General features: G+C 51.9%; 1 protein-coding gene across 1 annotated transcript; it reads left to right on the top strand.

Moving 5' to 3' along the window:
• C6H8orf74 (chromosome 6 C8orf74 homolog) lies at positions 1-25550 on the top strand. Its single transcript, XM_065879605.1, has 4 exons — positions 1-69; positions 1548-1740; positions 22429-22832; positions 25193-25550. Exons 1-4 carry the CDS (start codon positions 22-24, stop codon positions 25430-25432), a joined length of 885 nt encoding a protein of 294 aa, XP_065735677.1. The 5' UTR covers positions 1-21; the 3' UTR covers positions 25433-25550.
• The last annotated feature ends 1422 nt before the right edge of the window (positions 25551-26972 follow it).

Below are 26972 nucleotides of genomic sequence, written 5' to 3'. Positions count from 1 at the left end.
TAGCAACTGGATGTAGAGGCCATGGCACTCCTGACACCCCAGGGAGTGAAAAAAGTCTTCCAACTTCAGGTGAAGAGAACACGTGACTTTTCAAAGGGAGCGTGCTCAGATTGATCTAAGAGTGAGGTGTGTCCTCCGAGGGACCCCTGGACAGGATATCCTGTCCCAGCACGCCAGCTCTGAGGCCCGCCCGCCACGGGTGTGTGCCCGGGGGATGCCAGGCCAAAGTCTTCCCATCCCTTGGAGCTTGGGGCTATTTTCCGGGCCTGATGCAGCTGAGCCCGCGCGGAGGGACAGAGGAGGTGGGCATGGAGGCACTGTGCCCTGCCCCCCGCACTCCAAGGAGGGCCCGGGAGGCCCAGGGGCTCGTCACAGGGGTGCCACCTTCACCAGGAGCTCCAGGGCCCTGTGAGCCCTCTGGGATTGTACGCCAACGTGTGGAGGGAGTGTGTGTGTGTTTGTGTGTGTGGTAGAGGGTGGGGTCTGTGTCTCTAGGGCAAAGAAGGGGGCAGATTTTGATGGTTTCTCAGAACCATTTCTGAGGCCGGAAGGCATGAGCAAGGTGGGCACCTGCGGAGTGAAGAGAATCCAGCCTGCAGGGCCCAGGCCTCTGAGCTGTCCACAGAGGGGTGTCCGGGCTCTGCTGCAGACCTCAGGCCAGCTATGTGCACAGGTCAGCCTCTGACCGGCAGCCTCAAACTGTTGGGGAAGCCCCCGGCCCGGGACCTGTGATTTCACCACCTTCCCTGGATCTTCCAGCCAGCTGTCCCATCAGGTGCCAACCTAGGGATCTAAAAGGGCTGCAGGGGTGGAGAGAGGAGTGACCAGGGGCTGAGACAAGGCTCTGGGCCTTACTCGGGCACCGTCTTCCCTCAGTTCCCCCTCCCCGCACCCCAGGGGAGCTCCAATGTTTGGTGGTTGCCCACTTCATGCCACACCTTTTCTTACCCCCTCCTTGAAAGGCACTTGATTCTCCTACATGTGTCGGTGTGATCTCTAAGAACCTTCTGGAAGGGCCAGGCGAACTCTCAAGTAAAATGAATCCTAACCTATAGAGGGGAATAAGAGGTACCCTGACCAGTCTCTATCGCCTAGCTTCACCAAGCAAGACACATTTCTCTGCTAAAGCATTGCATCTCCAAACCTCTTCTTGGCCAGTCATTTACACTTTAGTATGAATTTCATGATCAGATCACCATCTCTGGAGCAGTTAGTTGGGAGTCGTCTCAGAGGAATGTCAAATTTTGTTTGAGGGAAGGGGAAGCAAGGATCATAATAATTCAGGACTTGAGGCCTGCTGGAGGTGTAGAAACCTGGAACTGCAGCAGCTAGCATGAGAACACCCAGAGGAAGGAGCAGTGCTAGAAAGGTGAGGGAAACCTGTCCAGAAATGAAAGATGAATTCTGCCCAAGCTTACCCCCATTCTGGGTCACACTTCAGGATGCTGGGGAGCATATGCTGGGCCCCCGGTAGTGTTTTGCCCAGTGACGATGGCATCCTGATTCCTCAGTCTCATCCGCCACCCCTCGTATATCATGCCCTGCAGAAAGCAGAAGGTCGGGAGCACCTACGGAGACTGTTGAACTGGGAAGAGTTTGACGAGCTCAGAGACTCCCGCAGAAGCATCCTGCTGGACACCCTCTACGAAAGTATCATCTTCGCTGTGGGCAAAGGCTTCCCCTGGGTGGAGGTGGCCCAGGTGGTCAAGTTCACAGAAGAGCTGCTCAATGAAACCAAAGGTACGGGGCATCCAGGGCAGGAGTCAGAGAGGCTTGGGGAGGACACACAACCCCAGGAGCTCTCCGAGGAGCCTGGAGCCCCTTCCTTTTTTTCCCTGGCATTTAGCCTCCTTGTATGCTCCCAAAGAGGGGCCCTGTCCAGATTTTCTGGAAAGTGGAGCAAACAGAATGTCCTTGCTGAGTCTTATCCCTGACCTCCCTGGTGGAAACTCTTGCACCACGCCAAGCTGTTCACAAAGCAACCAGGGGTGTTTGCTTTTCAGTCAGTCATTTACACTTTAGTATGAACTTCATCATTAGACCCATACCTCTGGGGCAGCTCGTAGAGAGCAGTCTCAGAGGGAAGTTAATTTTTGTTTTAGAAAAGAGAGAAGGAGGGACCATAATTTAGAATTTTTGTTTTGTTTCTGCGTAACATAAATGTGTCACTGTTCTGCTTAAAGCCCTTCATTGACTTTTCACTGTACTCCTGAGAGACTGCAAATTGCTCCCAGCAACAGTTTTTGCTCTGCTGAGTGTCTTGAGGGAATCCTCTACAGGCGTCAGCTTGCTGGCAGGGATGGGGGAACAACAGTCAGGTTATGGAGGGAGCATCTCTCCCACCCCTACCCTGCGTTGGGCTTCAGGAGAAGAGGGTAAGCATCTCTCCCCGTGATCCGTGGCACAAGGGGATGTGGCCACATCTGTCCACCCCTTAGGCTCTGAGTTGCCGATTCATCCATTGAGCAAATCCATGGCCACCATCATCGTAATACTCAGCCAAGAACCATCAGTAGGTGCTAAGACCAGCGGGTGAATGCTTGACGGGAAATGGGGTATTTACACACTTCCCAAGAACCTCACTGATTGCAAAGGGGAAAAGAACGCTTTTACAGTGAGGTAGCCTGGCAGACACCCCCTTAATCAAATGATCCACCCATAAGAGGACACAGAATACTCTGCCGCTTGACGGGATGCAAAAGAATTAGCCAGCCTCCTTCTGTGATGGTTCTAGCAAAGACTCAGAACATGATGTCATAAAAAAAAAAAAAAAAAAAAAAACACTCCCAATTAGGGGCACTGCACAAAGTCCCTCTCCCGTAAGCTTCAAAGCATTAAGGTCTTGAGAAGCAAGGAAAGATAGAGGAACTGTTCCAAACTGAAAGACACTGAGGTGACGTGTCCACTAAACACGACAGGTGGTCGCAATTTGGGTCCTTTCGCTGTAAAGCATGTTATTGGGACAGCTGGAGAAACTTGGGTCAGGTCTTGGGATTGGACGGTAGTGACGTGTCGACGGTGCTCTCCAGATTCTGGTGGCTGTGGCTATGAATGTCCTTGTGTGAGGAAATGTACATGAAAGGATCCTGGAGGGTGGGGCATTAGGTGGCTCACTTATTCTTTAAGTAGTTTGGGAAATTCGTCTTTGTACTATTTTTTTCTAGCTTCACTGAGATATAATTGACATACAATACTGTATAAGTTTAAGGTATGCAACATGGTTTGATATATGAATAGATTGCGAAATAATTACCACAATAAGTTTAACGAGCATCACCTCACCTAGTTACATTTTTTTTTCTTGTGACGAGAACTTCTCAGGCCTACTCTCTTGGCAACTTTCAAATATACAGTATGGAATTGTTAATTATAATCACCATGCTGTACATCATATCCCCAGGACTTAATTATCTTATAACTGAAAGTTTGTACCTTTGGCCACCTTCGCCCATTTTGCCCACATCCCAACCCATGCTTCTGGCAACCACCTATCTCTTCTCTACTTCCATGAGTTCAGTTTTCTTTAGATTCCACATGTAAGTTAGATCATACAATAGTTGTCTTTCTCTGACTTTTCTCCCATACCATAATGCCCTCAAAGTTCATCATGTTGTCACAAATGATAGGATTTCCTTCCTTTATGGCTGAATAATATCCCTGTGTGTGTGTGTGTATGTATGTGTGTGTGTACACACATATACATATATATATATACACACACACACATATATAGTATATATTCACATTTTCTTTATCCATTCGTCTGTCAGTGGATCCATGGGTTGTTTCCATACCTTGGCTATTGTGAATAACGCTGCAATGAACATGGGGGTCAGATATCTCTTCAAGAGTGACTTCATTTCCTTTGAATATATACCCAGAAGTGGGTTTGCTGTATCATGTGGTAGTTCTATTTTTAGTTATTTAAGGAACCTCCATACTGTTCTCCATAGTGGCTGTATCAATTTACATTCCCACCAACAGTGCACGAGGATGCCCTTTTTTTCCACATCCTCTCCGGGGCTTGTTATCTCTTGTTTTTTTGAGGATAACCATTCTAATAGGTATAAAGTGAGATCTCACTGTGGTTTTGATTTGCATTCCCTTACGATTAGTGACGTCGAGCATCTTTTCATGTGCCTGCTGGCCATCTGTATGTCTTCTATGAGAAAAGGCGTATTCAGATACTTTCCCCATTTTTATTATTTTATTTTTAATATTTTACTATTCGGGTGTTTGCTGCTGAGTTGTATGAGTTCTTGACATATATCGGATACTAACCCCTTATGGGACATACGGTTCGCCAATATTTCTTCACATTCTGCAGGATGGCTTTTAATTTTGTTGATCATTTCTTTTGCTGTGCAGAAGCTTTAATTTGATGCAGTCCCACCTGTTGATTTTTGCTTTTGTTGCCTTTACTTCTGGTGTCATACCCCCCAAAAAAGCATTGTTAAGATCAACGTCAAGGAGATTTCACTGTTTTCTTCTAGGAGTTTTATGGTTTCAGGCTGTACTGTTTTTTTAATAGACTGTATTTTTTAGAGCAGTTTTCAGTTCACAGCAAAATAGAGCAGGAGGTACAGAGATTTCCCACAGAAACCCTGTCTCCACACACTCACAGACTCCCCCGTTGTCAATATCCGCCTCCACAGAGTGGGTACATCTGTTCCAGTCCATGAGCCTACACTGATACATATCACTCAAAGTCCATAGTCTACATTAAGGTTCCTCCTTGGTGTTATGCATTCGAAGGGTTTTGACAAATGTATCATGGTGTGTATCCACCATTAAAATATACAGAATGGGGCCTCCCTGGTGGCACAGTGGTTGAGAGTCCGCCTGCCGATGCAGGGGACACGGGTTCGTGCCCCGGTCCGGGAGGATCCCACATGTCGCGGAGCGGCTGGGCCCGTGAGCCATGGCCGCTGGGCCTGCACGTCCGGAGCCTGTGCTCCGCAGTGGGAGAGGCCACAACAGTGAGAGGCCCGCAAAAAAAAAAAAAAAAAAAAAAATATATATATATATATATATACACACAGAATGGTTTCACTACCTTAGAAATTCTCTGTGCTCCACCTCTTCATCCTTCCCTCCCCCTCCATGAGCAGAAAGTAGATCCTTCTACTGTCTCTGTAGTATTGCCTTTCCAGGATGTCATATAGTTGGAATCATACAGTCTGTAGCCTTTTCAGACTGACTTCTTTCACAAGTAATATGCATTTTAGTTTCCTACATGTCTTTACAAGGCTTGAGAGCTACTTTCTTTTTAAGGGCTGAATAATATTCCAATGTCTAGATATATCACAGTTTATGTATCCATTCATCTACTGAAGGATATCTTGGTTACTTCCAACTTTTGGCACTTATGAATAAAGCTGTAAGAAATATCTGTAAGTTTTTGCGTGGACATAAGTTCTCAACTCCTTAGGTAAATACCAAGGAGGGTAGCTGCTGGATCATATGGTAAGAGCATGTTTAGTTTTGTAAGAAAGCACCAAACTGTCTTCCAAAGTGGCTGCATCATTTTGCATCCCCACCAGCCACGGATGAGAGTTCCCGTTGCCCCACACCCTTGCCAACATTTGGTGTTGTCGGGGTTCTAGATTCTGGCCATTCCAATGGGCATGTTGTGGTCTGTCATTGTTTTAATTTACATTTCCCTGGTGACATATGATGTGAAGCATCTTTTCATAAGCTTATTTGCCATCTGTATATCTTCTTCTGTGACATGTGTGTTAAGATTTTTACCCTTTTTTTCACAGGTTTTTTTTTCTTATTGTCGAATTTTAAGTGTTCTGTGTATATTTTGCCTAAGAGTCCTTGGTTAGATGTGTCTTCTGCAAGTATTTTCTCCCAGTCTGTGGCTTGTCTTCTCATTCTCTTGACACTGTCTTTTGCAGAATGGAACTTCTTGATTTTCGTGAAGTCCAGATTATCAATTCTTCTTTCATGTATCATGCTTTGGGTGTTGTATATGAAAAGTCATTGACAAACCCAAGGTCATCTAGATTTCCTCCTGTTATCTTCTAGAACTTTAAGAGTTTTGTATCTTACATTTAGATCTGTGACCCGTTTTGAGTTAATGATTATGAAGGGTGTAAGGTCTGTGTCAATTCTTTTGTTGTTGTTTGTTTACATGTGGATGTCCACTTGCTCCAGCACCATTTGTTGAAGATTGTCTTTACGCCACTGTACTGCTTTCACTCCTTTGTCAAAGATCAGTCACCTATATTTGCATGGGTCTATTTCTGGGCTCTATTCTGCTCCATTGGTCTATTTGTCTATCGTTTTGTCAATATCACACTGCCTTATGTACTTCTGGGGAAGCTTTTCTTTATTTTGAAAAATTGTCTTAGTATGAAAGTTTTGTAATCTGTAATTTGAGGTCCTCCACTGGCCTTCTGACCAAGATCGTAAACAGCTGCCAAGCAAACAGGACTCACAATGCCCTGTCCCAGATGCACCCAGAGCTCACCCACCTGTCCTATAAGCAGCACCCGAACGTCCACTCTCGCCATTTTTCACCACGTCTTCACCCACCACCACCTCTTAACCAGTCCACGGCTTTCACATCTTGTATTTCTGCACTCGTTCACCAAACTGCACCATGATTTTTTTCAGACACACATAAAATCCCATCACTCCTCTGCTTCAAGCCACTCAGTGTTCCTACCACACGTATGTGCATTGCATCAGCCTTTTTCTTTATTTTTTGAGCTGCCCGGGTGCCCTTCCATGTCTCTCCTCCAGGCCAGCGTTCCAACCCAGTGGTCCCAGCCTGTAGGCTTAAGCAAGACATGGCAATGCTCATGGGCTGGTTTCAGAGAAATTTCCCAGAAATCCCTGGGAAATTCATCCCACCCGAGACACCCCCTGCCCCCTCGGGGCCTTCTTGGCATCCCTCTGGGTCCCGCTCCCCACTGCTCACAGCAACGCCTGGCTACCAGAGTTCAGCCCTGTTGTTTGAGCTCCGCAGTGGCTCGTGGCCAGAACAAACACTGACTGCAGGAGAAGAATGTCAGCCCCAAGCAGGTGGGAACTCGGACTCTTTCAAGTTTCCATTAGAGCCTTCCACAGGCTGAGCCCTTGAAAAACAGTTGATGATGATGCAAACCCAACTTCAAACTGGGGAGATTAGATTGCACTGGCGCTTTCAGTACTTCTGGCTATCACATACCTTACCAGTACAGTCTATCTATGTCTGGTAGACCTAAAGCTTAGAGTTGCTAGGAGACTCAGTGATTAGAAAACGTAATTCCCTTTACTTCAGGGACACCCCTCAACCAGCCAGGGAGGTTTTCCCAGCCTTTGCTGGCACTCCAAGAGATGGGGAGCTCCCTCTTGAGGCAATTCATTCCTTATTTATTTATTTTTGGCTGTGTTGGGTCTTCGTTGCTGCGTGCGGGCTTTCTCTAGTTGTGGCGAGCGGGGGCTACTCTTCGTTGTGGTGCGCGGGCTTCTCATTGCAGTGGCTTCCCTCATTGTGGAGCACGGGCTCTAAGCACGCGGGCTTCAGTAGATGCAGCACGCGGGCTCAGTAGTTGTGGCGCACGGGCTCTAGAGCACAGGCTCAGTAGTTGTGGCACACGGGCTCTAGAGCACAGGCTCAGTAGTTGTGGCACACGAGCTTAGTTGCTCCGCGGCATGGGGGATCTTCCAGGGCCAGGGATCGAACCCGTGTCCCCTGCGTTGGCAGGCGGATTCTCAACCACTGCACCACCGGGGAAGCCTGTCAATATCATTCTTAAAATATGGCACCCAGATCCAGCACAATACCACCTGCGATTTGATCAATGAAGTGACCAGGGATTTTATCATCACCCTTGTCCTGGCCATTCATATAGCCCATGGGTTTATATTCCTTATCAGCATCAATGTCACAATCATATTGGACAGGCACTGCACCATCCCTAGCCATTTTCCCAGTCCTGTCCTTGCGCATGGCAATGTTGAATACACATGAAAGACTTTACAATCATCCCCACTGATTCCGTCTTGTCAGTGTTGGCCCATTGTTGGCCCACTGTGAGATCTTAGTTCCCCGACCAGGGATCGAATCCGGGCCCTTGGCAGTGAGAGCGCAGAAGCTTAACCAGCGGACCACCAGGGAATTCCTCTTCTGGCATCTTTTAACTCTTGACCCTGGGACATCCAGCTTACAAGATTTTCCTCTTACTTTTAAATCTCCTCCAAATTTGTGAAACATGGCTGGTACACACATCAAGTAGGAAGAAGCTCTTGGGTGGGCTCCCAGTGCCTGGAATTGGACTCGGCGAAGATAGCGTCCATCTGGAGGCTCCAAACCTGGAGAGAAGACTCACATCCTAGTTCAGTCCCTTGCAGGACATGAGGACCTGGGCAGCCACACCACCTCTGAGCCTCTAATTACACATCGAGAGAAGGAGAAAAACAAAAGCGCCCACTTCATAGGACTGAGTTTACGACGATGAAGCCCACAGCACAGCGCTTGGTGCCTAGTCCGTGCTCACTGAGGACTGGCCCTTAGTTTCAGGAGGGACCACAAAGACCCGGAGATGCGACGGGGGTGATGTGATTCCAAGATGGCCTGATCGATCAGGTGTGGCTGGCCGTGCTTTGTGCAGGTCCCACTTCACATCAGCCTCCAAACGTCCAGGAGTCACCTCAGCCCCTTCTCAAGAGCAGCAGAGATGGTCCCAGGCCCTTTCTCCTCAGATGCGTCGCAGGGAGCGGGGCAGGACAACGTGCAGGGAGCAGGGCGCCTGGAGGTAAAGCAAACTGCAGACTCGTCCCCGAAATGGGGCTGCAAAAAAAGACACAGATAAGACGGTCCCGGCTCCATCCCTGGCTAACGGACCCGCTGTGAGTGCCGACTCCAGCTGACTCTGGGCTTGGAGGGTGCAGAGTGTGGGTGCAGCAGGGGAGAGCCACCCGAGAACCCGGCCTCCTGAGCTAGGCCCACGCACCTCAGGCCCCGCCACGCTGTCATCAGGATGACGCCTGCTGCTGTAGAAAGCGGCACGCTGGCCCGACATCACCCCGCAGAGCCACGCCCACACTGCCTCCCAGAAACCCACAACTGGAACACTCACAAGAGCGTGAACAAGCGTATCAGTCCTCAGAGGCAGGGGTGGAATTTCAGCGGGCACCTCCTCTCTCCCCCAGACGCTCCTCCTTACTGTGCATCAGCTCCAGGCCCAGGCTGGGCCAGGCTAAAGGCCGCATAGCCGAGCAATCAGGCACCAAACTCTGCAGTCAGTAGCCCGGGATTCACGTCTGCCTCCAACACATTACTGTGCAACGTTGAGAGCAGTACTTTACCTCTCTGTGCCTTCCATTCCTTACCTCTAAAATAGGGCCATGATAGTTCCAACTCATAGGGCGGTTGGAAAAACTAAAGAGACAGGGCCTCCAGAGTATAATAGAGTGCGAGGCATATAGGAAATGCTAGGCAAAGGTTAGCTCCCCGTGGAGGTGAGGCAGGCCGCACAACAGAGGCTGGCGGTCCCGGACCAGAGGTTGCTGCACGCTGCCCCCGCCCCGCCCCCCCACCCCGCCCCACACCCAGGGTCTTGCTGTCTGGGCCATTTCTTGTCTCTCCCTCCCCCTGCAGGCAGGACTGCAGATGGGTTCAAGTCAACAGCCCACCTAATGGAGGTCCAGACTGGCCCCTAATGCAGCTGCCCCGCCCTCGGGCGCACTGGTGAGGAGGGCCCAGTGCCCACCAGCATGAGGAGATGGTGTATCTTCATTCCCCCTGTTAGGGGACCCCAGCCGTCAGGGGCAGGAAGGTCAGATCCCAAATGAGCTCTAGTCCTTCGCATCTCGTGTCCCGCCTGCCCCTTCCCCCAGGCACATCCCACCCATCACAGGTCGTAGGCCGTGGGATGCACACAGCCGGGCGGGGGTGGGGGTCACACTGGCCGGCCAGCTCACCTTCCAGCTTCTGTTTCGGCTAAAGTCCACAGTGGGCTGTCCCTCTTCTTGGAAGCTAGCTTCTCCAGGGATGAATTTTTTTTTTTTTTTTTTTTGGTGGGGGTTAATCTAGGGCTAGTGATGGTTGAGTTCTGTTTGCATACTAGGTAACAAAGTTGGCAGACAGCCCTTAAGGAGGGTCATGTTTGCACAACAATGATTCAGAGCTCTGCCAGGACGGCCGCCAGCTCGGCTTATCTCCCGGCCCAATCGAGTCTCAGAACCGGGAGGGAAAGCGTGGCCCATTATTCAAAAGCATAAGCTGATTCCGTGCTGGCAAATGGCTCACCAGGACGTCCTGATCTCAGTCCTTTAGTCGGCACCTCCTCTGCCAGCCTCCGGGAAGCCCCGGGCAGATCCCATCCTGCTGCGTCCTTGGGGCCCAGGGTGAAGTCACCAGTCTGGACACAGAGGGACAGAGGCTGCCAGCTCCATCCCGGTGGGAGGAAATCACAGGAAGCAGCAGATCTTGCATACCCTGCCTCGGGTCCCGGAGAGGAAAGGAGAGAGATGCTGGGCCATTTGGGGACCTCGGGGAGCTGCAGAGATTCAGGGTGCCTGGGGAAGCCCCACGATTCTTATCTCTGACGGGCACATTGCAGCAGGGGAAGCGGGTGGAGAGCAGCCTCCCCCTGCCTCAGGCTTCACTCAAGTCTGCAGGCACCCGAGCCAGCGCAGATGCTCGCCCGGGGCCTGTGACCACCTGCCCACCGTCACTTCAGCCACTTTGCAGCTTCTGCTTCGTGTCATCATCGACATCTGGCAGCCACTGGCTTCTCTCTGGTGTTCCCCCTGGACGTCTGGGCTAGGAAGAACCCCTTTCCTGCTGGCCTGGCCCCCAAATCCTGAGTCTGGGAGGAAGTGGGCCTCAATGGCCGGCTGGTGGAGGCGCGAGGCGGCCAGGCGAGTGTCCGGTGAAGTGCGTCACGGCGCTGGCATCTGCAGTCCTACCCACGGCCACTCCTGATTCTCCCGGAAATGTCATCCAGGCAGCCGTAGGATGGAAGGCAGCCACTCCAGCCGACCCCGACAGCCCGGGGCTGAAGGGAGGCAATGACTCCCCCAAGCTCCCTGCACAACCTGGCCAGCGCACTCACGGCCATGCCCGGAGCCACGCCACCAGCCCCCAAGCATCTGCCCACGTTGGCGAGCCTCCAGCCATTCAGGAGCGGCCCCGCAGAGAGCAGGGGCCCTTCTGTCTTCCTGAAAGGCTGCCTGTCCAGCGGCTTTCTCCTGGGCAGCCCGAACCCCACACCTCTCAGACCAAACCTGGAGGAGAGGCCTTTGGAGGCAACTTTGCTGATGGAGAGTGGAAGTTTCCACAGAAGCCGCTGACTGAGATCTTAGAGCATCTCTTGGGGCAAAGGTACAGCTCTCATTCCAGAGATCCCTCCCTGAGCCTATTCGTTTGCTCGGGCTGCCATAATCAAGTTCTGCAGACTGAGCACTTTCAACTATAGCAATGTGTTTACACATCGTTCTGGAGGTTGGAAGTCCAAGATCAAGGTGTGAGCAAGGCTGCTTTCTTCCAAGGCCTCTCTCCTCGGCCTGTGGACGGCTGTGTCCTCATTCTGTACCTCACATGGCCCTTCTGTGTATCTTGTCCTAATCTCTTCTTATAAACGCGTCAGTCATATTGGATTAGGGCCACCCACATGACCTCATTTAACCTTAACGCCCTCTGTAAAGACGCTATCTCCAAGTTCAGTTACATGCTGAGGGGCTGGGGCTTAGGATTTCAACATATGAATTGGGCGGAGGCGAGGGGGAGTGGGGGCGCACTGTGTTAACACAGCCCCTGACACCGAGTGGGGTCACAGCCCACCGGGAAAGGATGAGCCCGTCAGTCGGCCAGAAATCAAAACCATGCCGTGGAACCTTCCCCAACGTTCCCCGAGGGGCTATCCCTGCTGCGTAGGGGGGCACAGAGATCCTGGCATTTCCGCATGTAGCCTCTGTAAGCCTCACTGTGACCTTGCATCATGGGCATTATTTTAAAGATGAAGGAACTGAGGCCCAGAGAGTTTAACTAGCTTGCCCCAGGTCAAAGTGGAGTCAGGATTTGAACCCATGTCTGTCTGACAGCAGAGCAAACCCCCTACCCCGCCCTCCCGCCTCCACCCCTGGCCATGCGACCTTCCATCTTGACCTGAAGGATCTGTACACAGGGCACATAAGAAGCTGAGGAGCCCCCAGCCCTGCGGTGAGTAGAACGAGGCTGCTGGCATGCCGGGGGAGCTGAGCACCTGGAAAGCCAGGTGACACACCTGGGGACTGGGTTCCTGACTTGGTCACCTGGAGCTACTGCCAGCACGAGCCTGGGATCCTGGCCCCAGCAGGACGGCTCCGATGCGGCGGGTGGCGTAGGCCCAGCCCAGAGGGTGAGCTGTGCCCGTCGGCTAATGTGTTCTTGCATGCATGTGCCCGAGTGTCGGTAGGTGGTACTGGTGCCCTGGGGACCAGAGCTCTGGCCCTTTGGAATGACTCCCTGTTCTCCCTCTAACTTCCCCCGTTCTTCCTCGATCGGCTGGACGTGTTGGCCGGTCTCTGAGTTCCCCAGCAGCAGAGGGGACAAGGGACGGGTAAGAAGTTGCCAAATTTTAGTCTCAGTACAGTGCCCTGTCCCTGAGACGGTGGGATTAGGTGGTCATTTTCATCTCGGGGATGATGACGATGAGGATGATGATGAAATCCAAAGTCAGAGGCCCCTCACCAAACTTGAGGTGGCTGCAGAGGGCATACACGATGCCCTAGATGTGGCTACAGGGGACCGTCAGCTCAGTGGAAATCACCGCGGCTTCTTAGAGTCAAAAGGACCCGAGAGGTCACCTGATCCAAGGCCCCTCCCACCACACACACACACACACACACACACACACACACACACATTATTCAGGATTTCTCTCCCCAGCTAAATGCCTCCTCACTTCTCCGCTGATAAAGCTCTTGCTTCTAGAAATTTCTTCCTGCTTCTGAACTGAAATCTGTCTCTTTGAGCCTTCCACCTGTTGGCTCCCGTTCTGACCTCCGAACCCTCCCAAATCAGCTTAATCCTGCTCCACTCACTCAGCCATTGTCCAGCAAGCATCGCCCGAGCACCACGCCAGGACGTGGAGAAGAGCGGACATCCACTCAGCAGTCCTGACGTACAAGCCCTCCACGTGGATCATCTCATTTAATGTTCACACCAAGCTCTGTTGGGTGGGTACTACTGTCCCCATTTCATGATGATGCAACTGAGGTTCAGAGAGGTTAGGTAACTTGCAAATCGTCACACAGTAAAAAACAAAACCAGCATTAACCCTGAGATCATCTGGCCCCAGAGTTTTGGCAGTCCTTCTTGCCAAAGTTCTTTAGCATTAGCCAACTTCTTGAGGAATGGGGATGAGGGGTGCATTTGCTAAGCAGACAAAGCAGGGGACCACTATGGACAAAGAGAAGAACTTGGGCAAAAGCCAATGACAGTCTTTAAAATACCCGACCCTGTGTTTGCCCTTTGAGTCCCAGGAAAGTGAACAGGGAGAAAATCTCTAAAAGGACAACAAAGTCGTTCTAAATCTTAATGTGTAGGTAGATTTTTCCTTTAATGTGACTATTGGTTTCTGTTTAAAACAAACACAAAAAACCTAGTGAACGGGAAAACAGCAGGGTACTTGCTCAAAAAATTAAACATACACTTATCCTATGATCCAGCAATTCCACTTCTGGGTACATACCCAAAAAAAGTGAAAGTGGGGACTGGAACAGGTATTTGTACAACCTTGTTCGCGGCAGCATTACTCACAATATCCAAACAGTAGAAGCAACCCATCAACAGATGAATGGATAACCAAAATATGGTCTGTACATACAATGGAATATTATTCAGCCTTCAAAAGGAAGGAAATTTTGACACATGCTACAACATGGATGAACCTTGAGGACATTCTGCTAAAGGAAAGAAACCAGTCACAAAAAGATAAATACTACATGATTCCATTTCTATGAGGTACCTAGGGTGATCAGATTTGTAGAGACAAAGTAGAACTAGAGTTGCCAGGGGCTGGGAGGAGAAGGTAAATGGGGACTTAGTGTTTAACGGGGAGAGAGTGTCAGTTTTGCAAGATGAAAAAAATCTTGGAGATGGATGGTGGTGATGGCTACACAACAGTGCAAATGGACTTAATGCCACTGAACTGTGCACTTAAAAATGGTTAAAATGGTAAATTTTATGTCGTGTATATTTTACCACAATAAAAATAAAATTAAAATGCCCTAGTGGAAGTACTGCACTTCTGTATATGTCATGTCTTCGGTTCACTCCTCAAAAATACTTCAGTAGCTGAGGTACACTCGCCTTGGAGCTGGCGGATCTGGGTTTGAGCCCTGATTTTGCATAGGTCCACTAAGCGTCAGTTTCCTCATCGGTTATATAGCAGCAATTACCTCTATTATGAGTTGATTATGACCAATTAAATAAATTGATGGATAATTAAATGCTTTAAAACTCTAAAGTAGCATGCCAGGGTAGGCTGGTTGTATTATTATTTACTGAGAGCTGAACACTGGGCAACAACTACACGTCCAGAGTTTTTTTGGAAAGATCCTCTGGAACTGGGAAATCTGGTCCATTCGAGCAGGTTCCTGCCACTGAGGAGCTCACAGTAGCAGGGAGAGAGAGAAGAGAATGCTCCAGAATTGTTGGGGAGAGCTATGAACTATTGGGTCACTCAGTAAATGGTCTCACCAGAAGAGTTGCCCCTTCCTCTACCCTCTGAACCCCCTAACTGGGGACAGCCAACTCCCAGCCATCCTTTGACCTCAGCAGCCGGTGTCGCCAGGAGAAAAAGCACGTCAGCATCCATGACCCACCCCCAGCAAGGTAGAGAGAGCTTCCAGGTGAGGACCTAGGAGGGAGAGGATTGAATGCTCCTCTAGGAATGCATTGCCCGAGGAGCATGCGGGATCCTCTGGAAAGCCAGATTTATCCCAGAATAGCTCACAGTCCCCGGGGAGCTGGAGGCCACGCCTAGAATCTTCACGATGACGAGGATGACAACCACGTGATGTACTGAGTGCCCCTGTGTACCTGGCGCTTCGGAAAGCTCCATCACATATGCCCACATCTAACCCTATGAGGTAGACTTTTTTGTTGTTTTTGTTTTTGTTTGCGGTACGCGGGCCTCTCACCGTTGTGGCCTCTCCCGTTGTGGAGCACAGGCTCCGGATGCGCAGGCTCAGCGGCCATGGCTCACGGGCGCAGCCGCTCCGCGGCATGTGGGACCTTCCCGGACCGGGGCACGAACCCGCGTCCCCTGCATCGGCAGGCGGACTCTCAACCACTGCGCCACCCGGGAAGCCCGAGGTAGACGTTTTTATTGCCTCCATTTTACAGATGAGAACACTGATGTCCAGAGAGGCAAAATAACTCGCACGAGTGGTTAAGAAGCAGAAGCAAGCTGTGAGCCCACAGCTGTCTGAATCCCCAGTCTGTGCTTCTTAAAACCACACCAGGCTGTAAGGAACGGCCCCAGCGTCAAGGCCATCTTCAGGCCAGGGGTGCCCTGGGCTCACTGGGGGCCTCCTCGTGACTGTGAATGGTGCCTGAAAACAGAGTACGTGGCTGGCAAGGTGCAGTGCGACCAGATCCTTGGTACGGTGGTCAGAGTGCTGACCGGTCAGCGGCCCTCAACATCCAGGCGAGACCCTCCACCAGCAAAAAGATCACAGCTCGCTGAAGGTGCAGACGATGGTTAGCATTTTTTAGAAATAAAATATTTGTTAATTAAGGTATGCACATTGTCTTTTAGACATAGGGCTATGGCACACATACGAGGCTACAGTATAGTGTAAATATAACTCGCATACGCACTGGGAAACCGGAGAACTCGGGTGACTCGCTTTATTGCAATATTCGCTTCATTGCAGCGGTCTGCAGCTGAACCCGAAATATCTCCGAGGTCTGCCTGTATTTGCCTCAACTAAATCTAAGGAACATCGCCTAGGCTCAACCCTTTTTGGCCATTTGCTGAGCCTATTAGCATATTTTGCTGAGCTCAATAGCATATTCAGGACATCTGTTTAATTTCCCTGGATCCAACACGTGTTCAAGGCCGTGCATTTTCATGTAACACCTGTGGCAAAACAACCTTTGGAAAACTGGCCCTTCCAGTGTCCATCTCCAGGGTCTACAAAGCAAGCCCAAGCCTCTTAGATCTGGTTGCTGAGAGGGGCCTTGCCCGGTCAGGCTGGGGTTGGAATTCTGGCTCTGCCGCTCACCAGCTGTGTGCCCTGCAGCAAATCCCTTGACCTGTTGGAGCCTCAGTTTCTCTCACAGGTAAAGTGGGGATGGTGGCTACATCTGCTCACCTTGCTGGGAGGCGTTGGGCGGAGCCTGAGATGACCCAGGGCGTGCGGGCCACAGAGGGAACCCCCTGAACAAGAGTCCTCTCCCCGCCAAAGAAAACACATCCCTTCTGAGCTGGCAACGGCGCCGCGGGGCTGATGAGTTTGGCAGAACATTTTCAAGAGCAGAAAGGGGGCGGGGAGCAGCATTCCGGACCCCGGATGCGGGTGAAGTGGAGGGTGAAGTGGCGGGCTTTCCTTTCCCACCATCCCAGGCTGCCCTGATAGGTGCTCGGGTATTGGGAAGGGTAAGCCGGGCCAGGCTGCTGCCTGATTGGGTTCCTCCCCTCACAACCAAGGCAGGGGCAAACAAACTGGTTTGTCATGGGGCACCAGTGGCAGCTGGATCCTCCCCTTCACCCACCCGAAGGAACAGCCCCTCTTCTCCTTTCCCAAGCCCCCAGGATGCACCCCTGTGCTTACCCTTGCCCAGCCCCAGACCCAGCCCCAGACCCAGCCCCAGACCCAGCCCGTGAGAGATGGGCGGGAGGGAGCCCAGAGCACCCGGTCCAGGCCCAGTGCCTTTTTGCCCTGATTCTGGAGCAACAGGGCTATTCCACCCACGCTCTGGCCCCGCGTTCCCCTCCGCCCCTCCCCTGTGCTCGGTGCAGGTACTGGCCTCCAGGCCCTTGCAGACCGTCTTCAGGAAGTTCCTAGCAGCCAATGCAAATGAAGGCCACTCCCTGTAATTGAAGAGCAACTTGCAAGGACAGATCTGTCCTCCCGAAGCCAGAGGCTTCTCCCTGAGACTTAATCCTTGGCTCTCTGAGTCATCAGGGGCTTCTCAACCCCTGACAAATGGAGGATGGTCTGGGGGCCAAGTGTGTCTCCTGAGCCAGCTTGGGACAATTTTTGCTGAAAACCAGAACTGGTCCAAAGAATGTCTTGGGGCTGAAAGTTAGAATTCAGCCCAGGGGTCCTTCCCTGTTGACCCGGGACAAGGCCCACACTTGTGTTCTATGGCTGAGGCCATGGCCAAGCCCGTAGGAGGGCATCTGCCAGGATGACAGGCAGCTGGGATACCTGTGGGTGTTAGCGCGACGGGGCCCGCGCACTTCTTGATTCAAACCTGGACTCCGTGCATGGCTGCCAGGGCCGAGCGGAGAAGACCAGGGCTGGCCTAGCCGAACGAGGCAGCCGGGGCTGCCCATATCTGGAGGGTGCAGGTGACCCCAGCCCCACGTGCTGCCTGGCCAGGTGGGAGGAGGAGTAGGGTGCCTTCCTGCAAATCCAGTTCCTCAGAGCCCAGAGAGGTTTCCATGATTCACCTCACCAAGTTCACACAAAGATGCCTCCATACAGGCCTCAAGTCCAGCTTTGGTTATCAGAAACCGATGGCCCCACACTGCTGCCTGCCCTCTGGGACACCTTCACTGGCCGTCCCTGCCGTCCTCCACATACTATCCTACGGAAATACCTGCCTGACATCTCGCTTCTCGGCTTAATGCCTCTGAGTGGTCCGCAGCTCTGAGCCGAGATTCTTAACTTTTCCTTTAGGAATTTGATGATTCTCTCTAACGTGCACTCTCCCCAGAAAAAATGTGCATGCAAAATTCGAGATGCAATTCCGGGGTCCCGGTCAGTCCTGAAGCCCTTCCTTGGATGTCCTTGTGTTTCGTGAATTCCGGTTCAAGAGCCCAGCTTCTGTGACGAAATCTAGCTCTCTCATGCGACCTGCACAGCTTGCCCTCTGCAGACTGAAGACCTCAAGCCGTCTGTCCCCCATCCCAGTCCCCCAGACTTCAGCCTTGCCTCCCAGAAACTCTGAACCAGGTGTGGATCCCTGCACCTGCTCCTCTGCTTCTACGAGTTCCACTTTTTTAGATTCTGTATACAAGTAGGATCACACAGTATTTATCTTTCTGTGTCTTGCTTATTTCAATCAGCATAATCTCCTTCAGGTCCATCCATGTTGTTGCCAATGACAGGATTTCCTTCTTTTTTAAGGCTGAATAGTATTCCATTGTGTGTGTGTGTGTTTGTGTGTGTGTGTGTGTGTGTGTGTGTGTGTGTCACAACTTCTTTAACCATGCATTCATCTACAGACATGGCAGACACTTAGGCTGTTTCCATATCTCGGCTCTTGTAAATAATGTCATGAACATGGGGGTGCAGATATCTCTTCAAGACCCTGACTTCATTTCTTTGCGTATATACTTAGAAGTGGGATTGCTGGATCCTTCTGAGAAGTCATTTTAGATGTTTTTCCCTAACTGCCCACTGCTATCAAATTTTAATATCCTGGGTATTCTGTATGTCTGATTATATACTATATGTATATCTGCTTTATACATATAAAGTTTACCTTTTGTATTCAATGCAAGGTTAAAGATGGCTAAATAACATTTGAAAGTTAGATTAAAAACTGAAAAGCTGTCAACGTTGAACTTAATTATACTTTCTGAGTAAATTTTATTGTGACTTATTTACGTACGTGAATTCTCAAATTACGTAGACAAAGAAGAATTTATACAAATATATAATGATGAGAGCAATGCAAGCAAATCTTAAAATGTCATTCAAAACTGTTATTTTTCTGGCAAAACAATGGACAAAATTAATTTCTTAAAAACTATTTTCAGTAAATTTAACTTTCAACTTTTGCTTAATACAGCAAGGTAACCAGTTGATAAGGCTGTGGTGTGGGGTACAGTGGTCTGGGAGGCCCCTGTGAGGACCAGTGGGACCCAACGGATGCTCTCTAGCCTGCCAACTCCCAACCCCCAGCCTTTCATTTCCTCAAATGGGCCATGCTTTATCCAACCACAGGGCCTTTGCACAGGCCGTTTCCCCTCCCTGCTTTCATTCTTTTCCACCTCTCTTTGCCCAGTAGCTCCTCTGACACTCCGCATCTCAGCTCCTTCACCACTTCCTCAGGGAACTGCTCCCCAATTTCCCTGAGAAAGTCACTTCTTCTACTGTGCCCCTGCCCAGCCCTACGTAGTCCTGAGCGGGGTTATACTATCTGTGTGTTTCCCCCCAGCCTTTCACCACCTTCCTGGACCATAAATGGGTTCTTGACACCTGGAAAGAAGGCCCCTAACGAATATTTGTTGAAGGGATAAATGAACAGCTCCTTCACCACACTTCACATGTCAGAATTTGTTCATTTACTCACTGGATAACTATTGGCCCCTACTGAGCTCTGAGTTGGGGGCTGAGAACAAAGAGGAGATGTCATCTGTTCAACAGTCTCCTCTTCCACAGACTGGAAGGTCTCTGGGGACAGGGGTCACAACAGAGGTAAATGTCCCACGCTTATCATATACTCTTGGTGTCCCCCGCCCCCGCTCCCCAAGGATCCCCAGGAAGAGCCTGGGAGTCGGGCAGGCCTCTATCCCCCTCCACATCTGGCCATCAGTCCTGCCACTCAAATCTGCCCCTTCTGCCCACGCCTGCTGACCTGGCATTCCAGTCCGGACTGGGCCGCAGTCTGCCCACAGGCCACCACGTAACCAGAGTCTCCCTGGGCAAGCCCTGCACTGCCTGGAGTACAAAGCCCTGGCTTCTGAACACAGCACTCAAGGCCCTCCCGTGTGCTTTCCACCCACCTCTCCACTCAACGCTTGCCGTTTTCTGCCTCTACATTCAGGTGCCAACAACAACAAACTCGGTCTTGTTCCCCACCCGTGCCATGTGGCCGCTTGGCCCTCTGATCTCGCTCATGCTGTACCCATGCCATGCCTCCCCCGCCATCTTTGCTGGCTCAGTCCTGCTCAGCCTCTGAGATGTCACTCATGCAACATGTTCTCCAGGAGAACCCCATCCTTGGCTGAGCACTCCTCATCGCCTGATTCTGTTCCTCTTTACACGTGTGTTAACATTTGCTTGTGTATCTCTCCTGTGAGAACTTTGAGGGCAAGAGTCACATCTGATAAGACCCATGATAATATTGCTAGAACCTAGCATAGTGCCTAGGAATTAATAGGCCCTCAGTAACAGCTTGACAAATTAATTGTTGATGGATGGAGAGATGGATGAATGGATGATGAGTGACTGGATGGTTGGATGGATGGAAAGATGGATGAATGGAGAGATGGATGGGTAGATGGATAATGGATGGATGGGTGGATAGATGAATGGGTGGATGATGGATGGATGGATGGATGGATGGTGGTTGGATGGATGGATAGAGAGATGGTTGGGTGGAGAAATGGATGAATGGATGATGAGTGACTGGATGGTTGGATGGATGGGTAGATGGATAATGGATGGATGGGTGGATAGATGAATGGGTGGATGCTGGATGGATGGATGGATGATTGGGTGGATGCTGGATGGATGGATGATGGATGGATGGATGGATAGAGAGATGGTTGGGTGGAGAAATGGATGAATGGATGATGAGTGACTGGATGGGTGGATGGAGAGATGGATGGATGAATGAAAAGACCAATGGAGAGATGAAAAGATAGAATGAAAGAAGCGGCCGGGAGAGACTTTTCTCACAGCACAGAAACCAATGCCTCTTTTCCTACAGCATTCATTGATTACCACCCTGTAGTGGGTTCTGTGCGAGGCACTTGGACATGTCATCCCATTTGGTCCCCCTAACAGTCCTATGAAGTAAACATGACTGTCCCCCATTTTACATGCGAGGGAATGGAGGCGCAAGAGTCACAGCTGGGAAGGGACAGAGCTGCGTCAGCCGTCCAGGCCCAGGGCCCTCCCCTCCACCCCCCTGAGACAGAGCGCTGTCTTGGGCCTCGGAGCCTGCTGATTTGCCTTGAAAGGAAGGGAAGGCACAGCCCGCTAACCTTTAATTCTGTACAGTGGCGGGGCCTCCCTCCCTCCATCCCCCAGGAGACTGAAGCCTAAATCCCAGTGACGCTCCCCAGCACTCGCTAGCAAGGCTCAAGGTGGAGCAGTGCCCCATGTACTAATATTTCTCCAAGACCCTGATACCTCTACCTTCTCAGGACTCAGGGGAGAGTTAAGGTAAATAGGTCCACGCAGAGCCGAGAGTGAGAGGCCAAAGTGAACACAGAATCGGTGGCGGGTGAGGAGGGTTTGAGAAACAAACGGTGCGGGCCAGGCTGAGACAGCCCCTCCTGAAGGCGCATGGGGCACCCTGGCTGGGGCGGGGAGACTCCACCAGGGCCCCGTGGGGGGCACCCCCAGGGGGAGCGAGGACGGGTATCTACGGGCAGGCTGACCTCCACCCCAGCAGGAAAGCCAGGCTCCCCGCCTGGAACGCCTGGTCTCTGTCTTCAGTAGACGGAGTTGTGGAATCCCCCAAAGCCTGTACCCAAGCTCCGGATCTGAAGAGCTGACCCTGAGTCAGGGGGCAGGAGAGACTTGGCCGAGTTCACAGTGTGCCTCGGGGACGGCATCCGTGTGAGGACTCAGGTCTCCTCGCACTGGGGCCAGGGTCATTCTCTGTCCCTTGTTCTGCCCTCTCCCTGCCCGGGGTCTGTTCACAGGACACGCACCTCGTTTAGCCGCAACCCTTTAGTGAACCATCCCTGTCTTAAGACGCAATCATTCGCTGGAGAGAGTCCTGCCCCAGCCCCAACCACACCCCTTCCCCAGGCTTCTGACAGGCTTGTGAGCAGGAGGCGTGAAAGGGAGGACATGGGAGAAGGCGGTTTACCCGCCAAGGAGCGTTGCCCGGTGCTACCCTCAGAGATGACTGATCTCTGTGCGGTCTAAACAACACTTGCCGAACTCTGTGACCCAAGTCGCCAATATAATGTCTCTCCAATCATCTCATGCTCCACTCGATTCAGAATCCTTTTTTATACCCTCATCTCCTTCCCAAAGGGTTTGAAGTGGAAACAACATAAAGCACAGCTGAAATAAGTCTTTAAAGCAAGAGTTATGTGTCAAAATATAGGTAAGGCGTGAGATAACCGTATCAGGACAAATGGGATAAATGTAAGCTACTACATAAAATTGCCTCTGAGCATCCCAGAGGCCAAGGCAAAAGGGGAAACATGGTGCACTCCATGGCTTTCAAGACCTAATAAATGGTGACATAGAATAGCTGGTAGGAGGTGGACTCTGGGGTCCAAGTCTGTATCAATCAGCCATCAATGCAGCTTTAGCCCCATTCACACTCGATGCCCGGCCCCTCTGTGCCCACAGGCTGCTCCATCACTGAGGCTGTGACGATCCTGGGGAACAAGCTCGGAGATTACCAGGGGCAGTTGAACACCACCCACCTGCTGGCCCAGTGCGACTACTTCCACAACACGTTCATCCGCCACTACAAACTCTACCAGTATGTCCTGGGCCAGGACCAGGACGTCAAGCTGACCGTCACTCACCTGGAGGTGTATGTGCCGCCTCAGCCCCTCCCACTGGCTGCGGGCAAGGACCTGGCCGTCTGGAAGCACGAACAGCAGGTGGTGGAGCTCAGCGCGGCCGAGGTGCAGAAGAGGGCCTACATGCTGCAGCTGAAGGAGGCCCTGCAACTAGAGCAGCAGCACCTGTTGCAGGAGTTGCTCCCGGAGCTGCCCAGGTGGCAGCACCAGGTCCTGAAGAGAGAGGTGAGGTGGGGTCCTTGGGGTGGGAGGAGACTCGCCTGCCCCCCACCAATGTCCTTTCCCACCAAGAGGACATCCGGGCTGGACCCTGAGGCCCGCAAGAGGTCCACACACCAGGAGGGGGCAGAAGGGGACAGGCTTTGCGTGCACGTTTCATGAAACATCCCTGAGATGTATAATTCGTGGCCCCATTTTAGTGATGAGACAACTGAGGCTCGGTCGCCTGGCCCAAGGTCCCCAGGCTAGCCTGTGGTAGAGTTTACATTTGGACTGAGGTCTGGCTGGCCCCAAAGTCCAAGTCCTTTCCACTGCAGATTCTGCCAAAAGAGTCCCCAGGCTGCGAACCACCATAGATTTCCTCAGTGCCCTTCGTCTGCTGCAGAGCCAGCGTCCATGGAGGATGCCTGGGCGGGGCGGGGAGTGGGGGGAAGAAGGAAGGGCCGTAGGGGACAGACAGCTCAGGGCAGTGATGTGATGAGGTGGGGGAGGGGCGGAGCCAGTGGCCCAAGGGTGTGTGTGGAGCTAGGAAACTGGCTGCCCTCTTGGCAGGTCTTAAGGACTCCTGGGGCTCCAGGAGCCAGAATCCCTGATGCCCAGCTCTTCAATAAATGGCTACTAGCTTGGTCCCGGGGCAGCCAACTCCTTGAGGGCCTGGCCGAGTCTAAATTCATTTTTTAATTATATGTAGGCACTGATAGCCTCACTGTTGCTTGTTTTTGAACACAGGGACAAGTATGTGCGTGTGTGTATGTATGTGTGCGTGTGTCAGGGAGGTTTGAGTTGGGGTGGGAATGGGGAGTCTCAGCGACTCTGTGTTCCAAAAGCGTCCTGGTTCTGAATTGTCAGCCAAAGAGTGGGTGGCTTTGGGATGCATTCCTTTAAATATGCATAAAACATTGGGGAAATCTCTAAACAATTAATACAATGGAACGAATGATACTCTTCTAAGTTTAAGTCTTCCCGGTAAATAGCGCAACGGCTGCCCTTCATGCATTGAGCGGGGACCCAACAGAACACAAGCAGCGGCTTGTCTCCACCTCCTTCAAGGGACCTTCCAAGATACGTGGGCAAGGCCACGGGTGGAAGGGGCCGCCTCCCCTCCTGCTGCCCCCAGCTCCCCTGCAGGCCTCCATTACCGGGCCTGCTGGTCCCTGCCAGGTGGAGCTTGTAGGCTAGAGTCCCCTCCACTCTGTGCCCCTGAGCTGGGGACACTCAACACCGCAGGATAAACATGGTGCGTCTTCTTGGAGCCCAATCCTCCCCGACGCCCTAGGGGAAGAACGCTATTTTTCTAGGGCGAATGTGAGATTTTGCATGGGATTCTAAGTTAAAATATGAGATCTCAAAACAGTGACTTGTAGGTAACCAGATACTCAAGGCATGTCCCCTGACACTCCCAGGACAAGCATGACCTCTCCGCTACTGATTGGTTGCTTGGGCAGGGAACTTGGAGAAACACAGTTACACGGTCCCTGTCGCCAGGATTTTATGATGCCATGATCCCGATTGCAATGACAGATAGGGTCTCCTGTTTAAGCTGGCGCGTGGTGGCTGAGTTTTCATTCTTCCCCAGTCTGGCTAGTTGGGGGACACACCCACTCTCTGACCGATTTCCCCTGACCCCTCCGATGAAGCCTGCAACTGGAGCTTTGAGATGTGAGAATGAGGTGAGGGCAGAAGAGGAAGGAAGGGGGCTGGCATCTAAATGGAGCTTAACCAGGGACTTCCCTGGTGGTCCAGTAGTTATGACTCTGAGCTTCCACCGCAGGGGGTGCCATTTGGATCCCCAGTCGGGAACCTAAGATCCCACATGCCATGCTGCGGGGTACAAAGAAAATAAAAACTGGAACTTAACCAGAAAGTAGGGGATACGGGGCTGGCCTCCGAGCCCAGAGCAGTGTGAACAATAAATGACACACTCAAATGGGGAGATTGCCACAGTACGCCCGAAGGAAGGAGGGAAGAAGCAAAAAGAGAGCTGTAGGAGAGGGCCACAGGGAGAGAAGTGCAGCTGCAGGTAGAGGACCACGGCCATGTCCAACCCCAGCTGGCCGGCAGGAAGGTGAGAGACTTCCTCATCTCCCCACCCTCAGATCTCCTGCCAGGGTCTCCCATTGGCTGAACTCAGCCAGCAGCCACAGGTCAAGGGAGCTGGTTGATGCAGACCTTAAAAGTCAGCCTCCCAGGGCACAGAGTGGGGTGGAGACAGATGGGGGGTAGGTCTGGGGGGGAATGGAAGGTGCCAGCACACTGAGAAAGGAGGCGGCTGTGTTGAGAAGTTGCAACTGTGGTGGGACTCTGTCTGCAGATGGCCTGAGCCTTCCCCAGGCCCTGTTCACCAGGCCACATTCCGTTTCTTTCAGGAGCTAGAAAATCTCATCAACGAGGCCATTCACATCCAGATTGAATGCCTGAAGGAGCTGCTGCAGTGTGAGATACAGATAACCTTTGATATTTTGGACCTGAAACTACAGAAGAAGACTCTAAACCTCAACGCTCCCACCCCTTCCCCGCTCCCCGTCACGGGCCAGTCAGGCCAAGATGAAGCTCTTAATTTGTACAAAGCAAACAAAGGGAGGAAAGCAAAAGCAAAGAAGATGTAGGAGGCCCCGGTGACCACGGTCTGAAGACTGATTGAGGAAGAGCCACTGACAGATAGAAAAGGATTATGTGGTGTGCTCAGCGCCCCAAAGATCAGAGGGTTTTAGCAATTCAAAGAAATAAAACAGCACTCACCATATTTTCTCTATCTTCTTGCTGGAAACCATCTTACACCCCCTGGAAGTCCAACCCAAATGGATTTTCCTTGCGTGGAGGAGGGGGCCGTCCTGTAAGCCCAGGCAAACATCATTGACTAAGCCGGAGCTCAGACACGGACGACAGAACAGCCCCCAGAGGGTTTCAGCAGGTAAGAGGGAGGGCAACGCCGGATGCCGGGGAGGACCTGCAGCCAGCACAGTGGGTGGAAACAGGTGCCGGGACTCCTTCCTCCCTGAGGTCTGTACAAGGCGATCCGTCGCGTGCAGCCTGCCCTGCCTGCCAGGTCTCCTGCTGGAGGATGCAGAGCTCATGCCCCTGCGATACTCTCCCTTCTGTGTGAATCCACGTCATTTAGCCAGAAGCAGAGGAACAGGTGCCATCCTAGACGTCAGAGACCTGGCGTTGAACCCAGCTCTGCCGCTAGTCGGCTGCGTGACCTTGCTCATGTCCCTTCATCTCTGAGCCCAGGTCTCTCTCCTGTCAAGTGGGAGGCCTGCTGGCTAGTGTGGAAGGCCCCTCTCCCACGTTAACATTCTAAGGGAGAGACGAAGCACAGCCGGCTCTTCTCGGTTTTCAAGGGGTTCAAGGTCTGAGGGGGCTGAGTACTTCCTCAGAGCTGTAGAATGAGGCAGTGAAAGCATCAGGACTGGAGCTCATGCCGTGGGACCCTTATCTGTGCTTCTTCCCCTGCAGCCCTGGCCTCGTGCAAAGAGCTTCACAAACCCTGTGGTGGTTGGCTTGGTAATGCAGCTATATAGCTGACAGGTGACTGTGGCCCCCGAGATCAGGGCAGAAAGGATGGGACCACTCGCTGCCTCTCGCCGGGCCAGAGACCCACTCTGTCTCCTCGGCCGTCTGCTGCGTGGTCCTTGCTCACGCCGGGCCAGGCCACTGTGCAGGACTCCCATCCCTCACACCCAGCTCCCCAGGACCACCACTGCTCCCTGTGTCTTGCCCCTAAGGTGTGCCTGGGTTTACACGTTTGCAGGCAGAGTTGGTGTGCTTTTGGAGGCCAGGCTGGATTTAGGTCGAGGGAGCCCTGGAGCGGGCATGTCAGCAGCCCTGGAGCCTCCGAAAGAAGTCCAGGAGACGGGGGACCCCCGGCTAGGAAGGGGACCCCTCTGGGAGGGCTAATCCAGACTCTTCTGCCCACCTTGCCTTGCTGTTGCAGAGGGTGTGTTCCGTACCTGAGGAGTGCGCTAGGCTTCCCCACACCTCTTTGGACAGAGGAAGGAGGATCCAGGTTTTCCTTAAATGCTTTCATTCATTCATGCATTCATTCATGGATTCATCCTTCACTCCACAGCATTTTTCAACATCCATGTCTACTGTGTGGCTGAAACCACTACGGCCCCGATGGAAGTGTGAGAGCTGCCATCCCAT

This window comes from Phocoena phocoena, chromosome 6 (assembly GCF_963924675.1).
Source record: "Phocoena phocoena chromosome 6, mPhoPho1.1, whole genome shotgun sequence".
NCBI lineage: Eukaryota > Metazoa > Chordata > Mammalia > Artiodactyla > Phocoenidae > Phocoena > Phocoena phocoena.
This window is presented reverse-complemented; position numbering and strand designations above follow the sequence as displayed.